The sequence below is a fragment of the Exophiala bonariae genome (genome assembly GCF_035927105.1).
Source record: "Exophiala bonariae strain CCFEE 5792 chromosome Unknown scaffold_25, whole genome shotgun sequence".
Classification (NCBI taxonomy): Eukaryota; Fungi; Ascomycota; class Eurotiomycetes; order Chaetothyriales; family Herpotrichiellaceae; genus Exophiala; species Exophiala bonariae.
Genome location: NW_027042500.1, coordinates 491,644 through 504,263, shown reverse-complemented (window position 1 = coordinate 504,263; position 12,620 = coordinate 491,644). Strand labels below are relative to the sequence as shown.

General features: G+C 50.8%; 3 protein-coding genes across 3 annotated transcripts; 2 read left to right on the top strand and 1 right to left on the bottom strand.

Annotated features, from left to right (window-relative positions):
• Positions 1 to 3,172: 3,172 nt before the first annotated feature.
• On the top strand, positions 3,173 to 6,776 carry LTR84_006685 (uncharacterized protein; the record flags this gene model as incomplete). The annotated part of the gene is made up of 2 exons (XM_064850245.1): positions 3,173 to 3,329; positions 3,382 to 6,776. The coding sequence occupies 2 exons, from the start codon at positions 3,173 to 3,175 to the stop codon at positions 6,774 to 6,776; spliced, it is 3,552 nt and encodes a 1,183-aa protein (XP_064703132.1).
• A 422-nt stretch (positions 6,777 to 7,198) lies between these two features.
• Positions 7,199 to 8,330, bottom strand: LTR84_006684 (uncharacterized protein; the record flags this gene model as incomplete). Its single annotated transcript, XM_064850244.1, has 2 exons — positions 7,199 to 8,182; positions 8,268 to 8,330. 2 exons carry the CDS (start codon positions 8,328 to 8,330, stop codon positions 7,199 to 7,201), a joined length of 1,047 nt encoding a protein of 348 aa, XP_064703131.1.
• A 2,385-nt stretch (positions 8,331 to 10,715) lies between these two features.
• LTR84_006683 (uncharacterized protein) lies at positions 10,716 to 12,422 on the top strand (the record flags this gene model as incomplete). The annotated part of the gene is made up of 3 exons (XM_064850243.1): positions 10,716 to 11,506; positions 11,559 to 11,622; positions 11,676 to 12,422. 3 exons carry the CDS (start codon positions 10,716 to 10,718, stop codon positions 12,420 to 12,422), a joined length of 1,602 nt encoding a protein of 533 aa, XP_064703130.1.
• Positions 12,423 to 12,620: the final 198 nt, after the last annotated feature.

The following is a 12,620-nucleotide window of genomic DNA, read 5'->3' as shown; positions in this document are numbered from 1 at the left end:
ATTTATTGTGGCCCGTAACTTGGTGGTAGATGCTATGTGTCGAGTCCTTAAACGCAATATGCGAATGACTGGAGATCGGGTGGACTGACAGTTTCTTCTCCCATGGGGAACACACTCCCCGATCCTTATGCCTCATCATACTCCTGGTCATATTCGGATCGATCGCAATTACGTAATGCTGGATAGCTGAGCAAGACTCAGCTGGACTTCAATATCTGCCAACTGTTTACCTTGCCATAGAACATAACTGACTTTTCAGAAAATTTGATCAATCTGCCCATGTTCCCGTATCTATCCTGAACCGTTCTGATTGGGACATAGCGGAGTTGAGGGAAGACAGGTTATGCAGGCACAACAGCCGTAAAAGCGTTCAGGTTATCGTGATTCAGAGGCTCTTGGCCAAGGACATAGTGGCATGACTTTCCGTAACTAAGATAGGTCGTTATCAGAATGGCGGTTCAACACTCTGCATAAACGTCCACTGCCTCATTCTTTTTGCATGCAGGAGCGAAGACGCGCCAAGGAAACTATTTGCTGCCTGGTGAGTGAGAGGTTTGTCCCGAAGCACACCCTTCAACGAAACGCGTGGCATACCAGGCGTCTCAATCGAGTGTCTGCAGCCGTTCCCCTTTCGTTCACCATATTGACTGCACTCGTCGCGCTAAACATGTGAAAGAGGATCTCCTCTTTCGGGCACGGGTTAGATGACTAGCCATAACATCGATGTCCTGCCATGACTTCATGTCGGAGAAATATAGCTCGTTTATTCCAACTCGAATCGCACTGCCACTTTACCGGAGTATCCGGGGCTGCCACTTCGCCCTATCCATTTTGATCATTGACAGCTTCCAATATATAGTCGTATTTTTGCGAAGAATAATCCAGGAGACTTTTGCCAGACGATGGAAAAATATGTTGTGGACGAGCCTCGTCGCCAATGAAGGCTCCATCGCTGTTGTTATCTATCGTCTCCTATTCACCCAGAGTCTGGAAAGCAATCTGTCTCCATAATTTGCGAGTCCCGTCGCTCTTTGGGGGTGTCAGAGGAAAGTTCCGGAACACACACCGCTGCCTTAGGTGCCGAAGCGGTCGAAGCAGCTCCAAACTTCCTAACGCATCCGTGAAGGTTATCCAAGCGGCGACAAAAGGTTTGCAATGCTCCTGTGTCATTCATTTCCGTAACGTGTTTGTTTGTGCTACCCCTCTCCCAGCCCTAGGTGTTGGAGGCATGTGTGCATTTCGCAGTGTACCGGAACCGATTGGTAACCATAGACCAGGCTGTGTCTTCTTGATCAATCCAAGAGATGAATTTAATGCTAGGATCGATGTAACCCTGGATTGCTTAGAGCTATAAGGAGAATTGGCCGGAGCTGAAAAGTTGGAGGAACTATGAGATCAAAAGAGGTTAAGGAGTGTTGCTTTTTGGCTTGGAACCAAAATGTATGAATTTTTTGAACCCATTGCTCTTGGAGCTGTCAGGCTTCCGATTTGATCTCAAATCCGTAAATCTCTCGCCATTTGGCCCAGTCAGTGCAGCAAACTCGTCAGGCGGAGGTTCTATGTCTGCCAGCGTCGGTTTCTTTCTGCGATTGAAGACTGCAGAGTATACATGGAGCTTGGTGACGGGGTTGTTCTCGTTGTTGGATGAATAGGCTACATCGGGCAGTACAGCACCACTGTTTTCGTCAATGGCACCTAGCAGTGTCTGTGGGGGTGATGTACGACGAGATTGAGGCCGGGGATCACTGTACAAGTGAGTGTGTGAGGCAGTTGGGTTCAAACGTTCGTTAACGGGACTCTGGGATGTTGGCGGCGTTGAACTGTAGGACAAGAAAGTACAAGACGACGAATCGGATGAGAAAGATTCTGTCGAAGACGGCGTTCGAAGCGACAGGGCCGGAATTATTATCGGTTGGTGCTTAGGTCTGGACATGCTCTTGGCGTGTGGTGATGGTGTTGACCTCAATGATGATATGATAATATGGTCACCCGATGTATGAACAGTCGAATGTGGAGGGCAGGTGAACAAGTGTAGCAGTGGGCAGGGCTAGATGACGGGCATATTGGGGAAGATGGCAGAGAACTCATTGCGGAGAAAGTTCAGGCTTGGTGGATAAATATGCAGGTCATCTAAGGGTCTTTCAACGGCGAAGCAAACAAGGATCTACAAAAAAGTCTTGTCCTGGCGTCACACAATCCGGGTGCTAATAGTTCAGTAGTTCCCGTTTGGCACGCACATTCGAGGACGACATGCCTAGAGAAGGTTCGTGATTGGGATCCTCAAAGCTCTAGTAGCCGAATGCCTGGGAGTATCACGAACTCCGGCGCCCGGCAGTGGTGCCCCGGAAGCGAATTATTATGCGCCACATCAAGCCCCCGGGCGATGCCAAAGGTTCTCATTGGAGAGCCTTAGGGCCAAGAGCAGATGGGCCGGACATTTGACGTTTGGTGGCTTCGTCAATGACGAATATGGCTGACGGCGGTAGACTTTTGGCCTGAGTCAACCTCAGGGAGTAGATTGTCGATGCTACCACAATCAGAAGAGAAGCAATAGAATTCTTTGTACTCCGAGAATCACATCATTGATGTTTCAGCTTTGCTAGCGACGTGCCTGAAGCTGAATGCAGGCGAGCAAGTGTGCCGATCATTAGCAGGAGGCAGGAATACAGGTACTCCTATCTGGAGCTTCCCTCTGTGTCTCCACCTGAACCTACAGGCCACGAGTACAGGGAGCCTGTGACCAAACTTGGAAAATTGAGATGTATGAGTAAGTCGCGTTCTCAATATACTGTGTGGCAAGCCCAGCCATCACCTCCAGGCATCACGCCTGCTTGAGATGGGGTTGTACTCGCAATACTTACCATCCTGGGTCGACAATGGATTCTTCAAAAAGGTGCATACTTAATAACGACCAGGAGTCTCCCATGAGAACCTTCCGCAGGCATTCATGATCTTCAAGTTCAAACGTGGAAGCGTCCAAATTGTTGGGCGGAGTATCCGGTCTGATTCGCAGTATGTGTCAATGCGTTCTATGCTTCTCCGTAGTTGGCGAATCGAACATCCCAGTGTTTCTCCAGCCTGCTGAATCTTGGGCTGAACAATCAACGGCACGAGCATGAGTGACTCAGTCAGTGCTACGTTCCCATGATTATCACATCCAAGTCAACAAGGCATGTGTGCCGCCCAAATCCACCCGCCGCCTCCCAAGCGCAGATGCCTATCCCAAGCAGAACCGGGTCCATACGTCCTCCGTCATGTCCTCGATGACATCCCCTTGGTGACTGAAGATGGGCGGCAGGATGTTTCGGTAACATGTGTTGAGTACTGGAGTAGGTTAGAGGACATTTGATGTGATAAAGTGCGCACTCATAACAATCTCAGATAACAACTTGTATATCGGAACCTCTGCCGCCGAGATCCTCCATCTTGTTGCAATCCCATCCGAAGACGTGCATGATACTACCGCTCCCACCTTCATTCTTGCCTCCCGCCTTCAACCCAGCGGCCATGCCGTTTCCAACGAGTCTGCGACTGCTCCTGGCATACAACAAATCTTAGTCTTTCCAGGCCCTTCGAAGGCCTGCGTTTTGTGCAATGGTGTGGTTTCATTCTACTCGCTTCCCGAGTTCAGCCCTGCTTTTCCGAACAGAGAGCCCGCCGGAGTGCAGTGGATCGGCGGAATAGATGAAAATGAAGACAAGGAACACCCAGACGGTCCGGTGGTAATGATTGCCAATTCTCGACGAATCCTGCAGGTCAGAGTCGGCGAAAGATTACGTGCGATCAAGAATAATATCGAGTATCCAGGCTGTCTTCGTTCAAGCAGGCGAGAAACCATCGCTTGTGTCGCCGACGACACTAGTTACGCTCTACTTGAGGTCGAACACCAACAAAAAATTCCTTTGTTTCCAATATCTTCAGTGCCTGAGGTCCGTGAGCCGACGCCTCCTCCGAGTCGATCTCCGGCCACTTCTCCCCCTCCTACCGAGTCCGGACATGCGAGAAGCACAAGTATGGGCAACCTCGTAGGCAACACCATCAGTAACCGAGACAATTCCTCCAACGAGCCAACGACTGGTGGTCCCGACCAAGGGAGCAGTGCTCAGTCTCCAGTTCTCTCACTGCCCGCAACAGAACCTGATGGAACCATCAAAGGCCGCCCACGAGCCGCAACGGATAGCACCCCTGCCAAATCTGCCAGCGTCAGTAGCCTGGGATCCCTCCAAAAGCTCAAGCCTCATATCCTCTCTCCATTCCCAAGTGAGTTCATGCTCACTACGGGCACGGCTGAAACAGAACCAGGAGTAGCTATGTTTGTCAATCTGGATGGGGATGTCGTTCGTGGGACCCTTGAATTTCAAGTTTATCCTGAAGATCTCCTGGTGGATAACTTTTTTGTCCCGGAGAATCCTACCGGCCCAGCTCCAGACGACGACGGGCAGATCATTTTTGCCCTGATACGAAGAGGTGAAGGGACCACCATCGTCAGAGGCCTTGAAGCTCAACAGATACAAAACGCTGCAGATTCAATCCACCCCAAGTCTTGGATACCTTTGCCTCGTGTCAGCACTCCACAGCCACCCAATGCTGGCCTCCGACACACGCTCAGTAGCCATGCGCATTCTTTCGGAATTGCGAGAGACTTGCTTCAACTTGTCCCATTGTCGCTTGGGCCTCTGAGATCACATCAGGACCATGACCCCAGGACACAATCTGCCGTTGAACAACTTGAACAGGAGCGAGCACTCTTTGAAAGCGTGTCTGCACTGACCCACGTGGAGACCTCAGTTGAACTGGTCACCAAACGTGCTGTGGAAGAAGCCAAATTTGCAACCCGGCTAGGCAAAAGCTATACCAAGAATCTTGTGTTCCAAGGGAAAGACATTTTCATGATCCTTCAAAACCCACTGATCTCACAATTGGAACATCGATTGGCACAATACACAGTGGACGGCCGCGTTGCGGACCTCAACCCAAGTCAAGTCTTTGGTTTTCTTGCGAGCATTCATGGTCGTGATCCAAAAGACGAAACGGAGTTCTTGACACTGAACTACATCAAGCAGAAATCAAGCCTCATCCTGTTCTTGTACTTACAGTCCCACTTATCAGCAAATGACATCTTGAGAGCTGTTGAGAACACCCTCCATGACGGTGGCCTCGATCCCCGGGTCCCACTTCTCATGTTGTCTCCTCTGGCTGGTGAGGTTCTGTACGGGCCGGAAGGTATCTGGCTCCACCAGGGAATGACGGATCTCCTCGATGAATTCCAAGCCAAAGTTTCCACGTTCGAGGATGCCCCCATTGATTTCTGGATGATGATCCGTCACTTTCTCATGCTCTGGCAGGAAAAACGAGGATATGGCAGTATCAGCGACGAGAGGCACATCTTTGACTCGGTCGATGCTGCACTGCTGCACGTCCTTCTCCATCTTGACCAAACTCTACCGCGGAATAGTGGCGCACAGAAGTCAGTCGGAACCAAACTGAACAATGTGGTGGATAACTGGAAAGGTAATCTCGATCGAGCTGCATTCCTTCTTGAAAAGTACAACCGACTCTTTGTCTTGAGTCGACTTTACCAGAGTAAGAAAAAAGCCCGCGATGTCCTCGCAACATGGAAGCGGATCATTGAGGGCGAAAAGGATTTCGACTATGGAGATAATATCGCATATGTCGAGGAAAAGTTGCGGAGATACCTGGCGGTCATACGGGATGCTGACTTGGTCCAAGACCATGCTCTCTGGCTTGCTCGGCGCAATCCTGAGCTTGCTGTTGAGATTCTCACCGACGATTCAGCACGCGTCAGATTCAATCCCCAGCAACTCGTGGCATTATTGAAACAACAGGCACCAGGCGCAGTTCAGCAGTACTTGGAGCATCTCGTCTTTGGCAAAGGACTTGACAAGTACGCTGACGATCTCATCGGGTACTACCTTGACTCCGTCCTCACCGTGTTGGAAGATTCTGAAGTCGCTCGAACGTCACTTGCGGAAAGCTATTCAACATACCGTGCGCTTGAAACGCCAAAGCCCACCTATCTTGACTTTATCAATCAAAATGCACCTTCTGAGCACTGGTGGCAATCTCGACTTCGCCTCCTTCAACTGCTAGGTAGTGGTGCCTACGCCAGTGATGGCGCTTCGGGCAAAGATTTGACATATTCGGTGCCAATGGTCTTGGAGCGCATGGCACCCTATTCCTCATATCTAGTGTCAGAGTCGATCATTCTCGATGCTCGTCAAGGTCGACATAAAGAAGCTCTCAAACTATTGACCCATGGTCTTGGCGACTTCGACACTGCAATCCGCTACTGCTACTTTGGGGGACCAGCACCATCCCAGTCACAGACCATCGATGCCGGTGCGCTTCCATCTCGGGCACAACAATCAGCGCTGTTTGATTTCCTGTTCCACGAATTCCTCACCATAGCAGACCACGAAGACCGTCTCGAGCGCACCAGTCATCTGCTAGGCAGATTTGCGAATTTTTTCGATCCTCTGACCATTCTCCAGGATGTGCCCGACTCGTGGACCGTGGAGATGATGTCTGAATTTTTGGTGCGCAGTTTCCGTGCTGCAACCACTGAACGCAATCAAGCCATTATTCTCAAGGCTCTGAGCGCCGCACAGAATCTGCAGAAGCAAGTGGAGTTTGTCGAGGTCTGCGAAAAGTTTGGTGCACACTTTGATAGGGGCCCATCCCGTGATAGCACAGGTGGACGAGCTGGCGCTGCTGTCGATGATGTTGAGATGGCGGTCGATCTCGAAGTTCCATGATACATGGTAAGCCAAGTGGTGAAGATTTGCTACATGGTGTGAGGGTAATGAAGAACCAACACGAATTGCGGTTTGGTCGCGCCAGAATTAGAAAGATTAAACATTAGACTCAGCAGTAGCGACACTCGGGATGAATGCCGACCTGCTGTAGGCAGAAAAGACTAGCTGCCGAAGTGGTTCCTCTGAAAGGGATGGCCATATGACAGACGAAGAACAAGCGCTAGACTGTTTACTTGTTCGTGCTCCGTTCCCGCTTGCTCGCTTGTATTATCTCGGCGTAAACAGAAACGCCAGGTCATGAATAGCCCAAATACTATAGCCCATACCAAAACGCCACGCTACATCATCTTATAAAAAGCCAAGGCACCTGGTCAAAAATCTGAAACGCACGACAAATTGTAGATGATGAGGACTTCTCACTGTCAGCAACATCGCCCACCACCTCTGGACGGCGGCTTTCTAAACACATCTTCCCACTCGGTCAGGCCAGACAGGAGGCCATTGCGTTGCCTCTTGCCATGACGTCTGCGAAGTGTGCCCGAGGTGCCATCATCGTTGGTGATGCCACTGCGAATGCTTGCGCCATCGCCATAGCCGCCGCCATCGCCGTATTGGATGCCGCTGGCTGGGTCGTCCGGGTCGATCTCTCCGAGCTCGATTTTGGTGAGAATGGTACTGCCAAGCCGGTTGAAAAGCTCGTCGACGTTCTCGCCTGTAAACGCCGAGACTTCCATCGTTACAGGCACCAGGGCTTTTGATGCCCACCGCGACGCCTGGTCGCTACTGACCTCCCGGCCTTCAGAGGATATCGTCGCTGTCCACTTGTTGCTCGTGCCACCGAGATTGATCGAGTCTCCTCTGGACCGGTTGGTTCCTGCGCTTGTACCACCCGTGGCTGTCTCGTAGGGGAAGTATGACTGTCTGCTTGATGCGCTGGATGGTGTCGTGCCTGTTGGTTCTGGCTGCCGTTGGGTACCGCCGTTAATGTGGATATTCTGCCGCTGAGTCCCGTCTGCCAGGTCGGATTTATTCCCCGCCAATATCACCGTCAGGTTTGGACTCGCCAGAGCTCTTGCGTCGCTTAGAAACGTAGGGAGTGCATTGAAACTCGCGAGGCTCGAGACGTCGTAGATGAGGATTGCGCCTGCCGCCCCGCGGTAGTAGCTGCGACTGACACTGCGGAAGCGTTCGGTGCCGGCGGTGTCCCACAGCTGGAGTTTTATTCTGCGCCGGTTGGATCCCGAGCCGATCTTGACGATTTTGGAGGAGAACTCGACGCCGATGGTCTGGGAGGACAGGACTCGCCATTCAGACTTGACGAAGCGATGCAGGATGCAAGATTTGCCGGTACCAGAGGGGCCGATTAGTACCACTTTGGCAAGATAGTCATACATGCTTCCTAGTTCCTGAGGGAGATATATCAGTCTGTGGACCATGCGCTAGGGGGTTTATCGAGCGCAGACTAGATCTGGCACATGCACCGCCACATACCTGGTGGGAGTCCGGAACTGAACTGATATCAGAGGCCGCTGACATCCTCCTCGGACGCGCCATGTTGAATAGTCTGTCTCTCCCTGCATCCGAGAGCCTCGCTGGCTCACATATGCTTATCGTGGAATAGTAGAGGATAGTGGCCTGTCTCCAGGATGGCCTGCAGAGGACGGGGTCTTTTGACCCGGGGCGTGGTAAATGATCTGACGCCAACGCAACCAATCATGGGCGTTTAAATGGCCAAGGCTCGCTCAATCGGAGTCCGCATTATCTTTGTCCCGACGTATCTGCCTTTCGGGAAAATATCGGAAAAATCATCAGCAATGACGTATGGAGTTGGTGGGAACAACAACAACGTGACTGCCATTCCCAATGTCGACGCGAAGACTGCCAGTGAGGATCATTCTTCAATAGTTCTCTTTCACAAAGTTAGAGTGTACATACAGCTCAATTTTCCCACGAGAGACTCCTGTAACGCTTTGCGGCAGTCATATTCATTGCAGAGGATCTCCGGGGACGTTTGTTATTGTTACTCCTGCTCACAATGGTTGTTGCTGCTCAAATGGGCAACTCAGAACGGATGACATGCAGGTAGCCATGAGCCAGGAACCTCCTGCTGTCATACAGCTTCTATGGCAATACTGGACAAGTTCGACGATCATAGCAGCATGCTTTTCGAAGCTCGTGTTACACAGTTACACTCCTGGCTACCCTTGCCCACAACGCGTCAAGCAGTCCAAACACTTTCCATTCACGGGATTTCTTCTCCTCGCAAGACTACTGTCAGTACATTGTCATCCTGAATGGCTCTCACAACACGCTCCAGCTCGAAATGTTCGTGAGACTATGGTACGATCAAATTTAATCTACGGTATCCCCTTTAGGTCGAATTCTGTCACAGCCACCTTATCAATGACTCGGTTTTCGCTGAGAGGATCGACCTCATCCTGCATGCACCGGTGCGGGGGACTTTGAATTGAACTTGGACTTGAGCATCAAAGACACGGTTTGTTTGAGCTGTAGGTACCACTACCAGAGTTTCCATTCCTTTCATCACCGCACGGAATATTCCGACAATCATCCCTTCTGCTGACCTACTCAGGATAGCCCGCTCGAGGTCCTTGGTTACATATTGGCAATGGTCCTCGTCAAGGATCAATTCAGAACAGGTTTACGCCCGTAGAAAGATCCTGCCAACGCATCTTTTCTTGTTCAAGTATTGGCACGAAAGCTCGTTCATATGTCCTTCCGGAAACTTGCTTCCTACTGCACATTGTGTTTTCACAGGGAGTTGACGCTCTGCATCAAAAATCGCTATCATGCGCTTGACGCTTCGTGGCAGATGGCTTGTCGATACTCGAATAGACAGTGGAGGTTAAGCGCCATGGCACTTCGCATTATTGTGAGTTTATACCCTAGTCAAGCAAGGATATTCAAACCGTGGACTGCATAAGCGACTACAGGCATAGTCAAGGGTGAGATACTCCACTGTTCACTCTCCGCTGTTCTACAGCTGGCTTTATACTTTGCATTATGCTGTCACACCACTTGGCGGCCAAAGATCTGGAATGTACAATACCCGAACTCATGGGGACGTCAAGACTTATTGGGGTTGATCGTTCCTTGAACATGCTTAACCCATGCCGATCTACTCTTCGAGTATCGACATTGACAGCCAGATTTAGATCCCAAAATCCCGCGAGAGCATCCCGAAGTGGTCGCCTGAGTGCAACCAGACACCAGATGCACCTCACTAATTAAGTCATGGTGCAGTCGAACACCTGGAAGGGTCTGCTTTCCAACCCCGCGGAAAGACAGGCTCGTCTCCCAGAGGCAGCAGCGTTCTGGCTTTAATTTTGCTGGTGAACGATTGGAACCGCCAGCTGAGCTACGAGTCCCGGTTAAGTCTTCGATACCTTCTTTTCAGTCGCGCTAAATGACAATGGGAGAAGAACTCACGTGGCGGATTGTAAGTGGTTGTGAAAAACTGATGATTGTTGTTGCAAGGGTTTGATTCATGCATGCATATGCACATGCGAGTCGACGCATGGAGCTTCCCGCACCCATGGTATCGGCTTGCGCCATGCATGACCGCCACCAGCCAGCAGGCAATCCTTGTCTAGCTTTCTTCATGCTGAGGCAAGATTTCGAGCAATTTGATGTAAACATCAATGATGGTCAATCCTAGATTCAATGACTTGATGAAAATGCTGCGGACGGAGAAGTGGGACTTTACCGGATTGCTGTACGGTCGCCAATGAGAATTTCACCACCACCGCTGGTGATTTACTATCTTTCCGCAGCTACGAGGACGGCACGCGTGATTGACAAAGACTTCGCAGAAGGTGTGTCATGTCTAGAGAAACACCGTCCTCCAGAACAAGGAGACTCGGTGCTTGAGCCGACTTCACATCCTGTGGCCGGTGCTTGCTTTCACCTCAAGCCACGATGAGTATCCAAATGCAAGGCGCCTTTGACGCAATATCGTTGCCTATCACTGCGATGGCTTGCACATTTATATTCATTCTTTACTACGTCACCACTGCGGTGACAGCCTGGTATCGATTACGGCACTTCCGAGGACCATTCCTGGCATCATTCTCATACCTATGGCTCTTCCGTGCGGCTGTGTCAGAACAGGCATACAAAGTCCATCTCGCAACGAGAAAGCACTACGGCACTGGCCTGGTGCGTATTGGACCCGACATTCTCATCACTGACGATCCGCAAGTTCTCCAGCAGATCAATGGTGTCCGTGGAGGTTACAAGAAGGCAGACTGGTATGGGGTGATGAGATTGGATCCTTTCGTCCATAGTATGATTAGTACACGAGATGTCGCCTTCCACGATGATGAGAAATCACGCGCAGCAGCTGCGTACTCGGGACGAGACGTTCCTTCCATGGAGCACGATCTTGATGGTCAAATCGAGAATCTCAAGAGTTTGCTACGCAGGAAATACGTGTCAACTCCTCAGCAGAATCGGCCCGTGGACTGGGGTCTCCTGGCACAGTACTTCACGGTCGATTCACTAACCACTATGGCATACGGTGAAGCGTTCGGGGGCCTGGCGACTGACACTGACGTTCATGGTTACATGAGAAGTGTGGAGGAGAACGGAATTGCCTTTGCCCTATGTTCCGATGTGCCTTGGATGGGTAAGATCGCCCTCACGGAATTTGTCATGAAGCTGGTTGGACCCAAAAAGACAGATAAAAGAGGCATGGGCCTCATCATGGCGTGAGTTTCTCGTTAGTGGTTCTTGGACACCAATCTAATGTTGTGCACGCAGTCTGGGAGAAAGAGTTGTTGGACAACGATTCACTCCCAACGCAAAAGACCGTCCGGATATGTTGGTAAGATAACATCACGGTACCTTGTAAACTTGTGCTCACCAAGTATCCTTCAGGGATCATTCATCCGGCGTGGCATGTCGCAAACCCAATGTGTGGCAGAGATATTGACCGCACTGATAGCCGGGTCCGACACCACCGCAAACTCGATTCGCATGGGTCTTCTCCTCCTCGCAGCCACGCCACGTGTATACACACGTCTTCAGAGGGAGATCGACGAAGGAATCATGAATGGTACCATCTCCTCTCCGATCAAGGTTGCTGAAGCCAAAGCTTTGCCATACCTCCAAGCATTCATCTGGGAGAGCTTACGATTCTCCCCACCTGTGGCTCTTCTTTTCCCCAAGGTTGTGCCACCGGAAGGAGACACGATAGATGGCAAATTTGTCCCAGGGGGCACGAAAATCGCGTTCGACTCGTGGTCCTTTGGCCGGCGTACTGACATCTATGGTGATGATGCTGGAGTCTTCCGTCCGGAGCGATTCCTCGATGTCTCTGGGGAGAGGAGGCTTGAGATGGAAAAGATTACTGAGCTTTTGTTCGGGTTCGGACGCTATATGTGCGCAGGTAAGGTGTTTGCCTTCATGGAATTGAACAAGATATTCGTCGAGGTAAGGAAATCCAATATTTCTCCCTTCCTCAAAGTGGTAGACACTGATCAGCGGCAGCTCCTTCGAGATTTTGACTTCCAAGTTCTTAACCTCGAAAAACCTTATGCGATGTCACAACGTGCAATGTTCGTTATTCGGGACATGTGGATGAGAGTCACGGAAAGAGAATGTCGTGGGACAAGCAGTTGTTAAGCTTCTCATCAGGAGACACAGATTGGGTTTCAGGCAACAAAGATACCGTGAAAGTCACTTTAGCTGCGCAGCAAATTATGTTGTGCTGAATTGAGCGGGCGGCAGACAAGATATGGAATATATCGCGTACACTTCCACTTCCACTTCCGTTCATGTATCCCAGAAGGGAGGGAGGGGGGAGAGGGGGAGACGGAGACG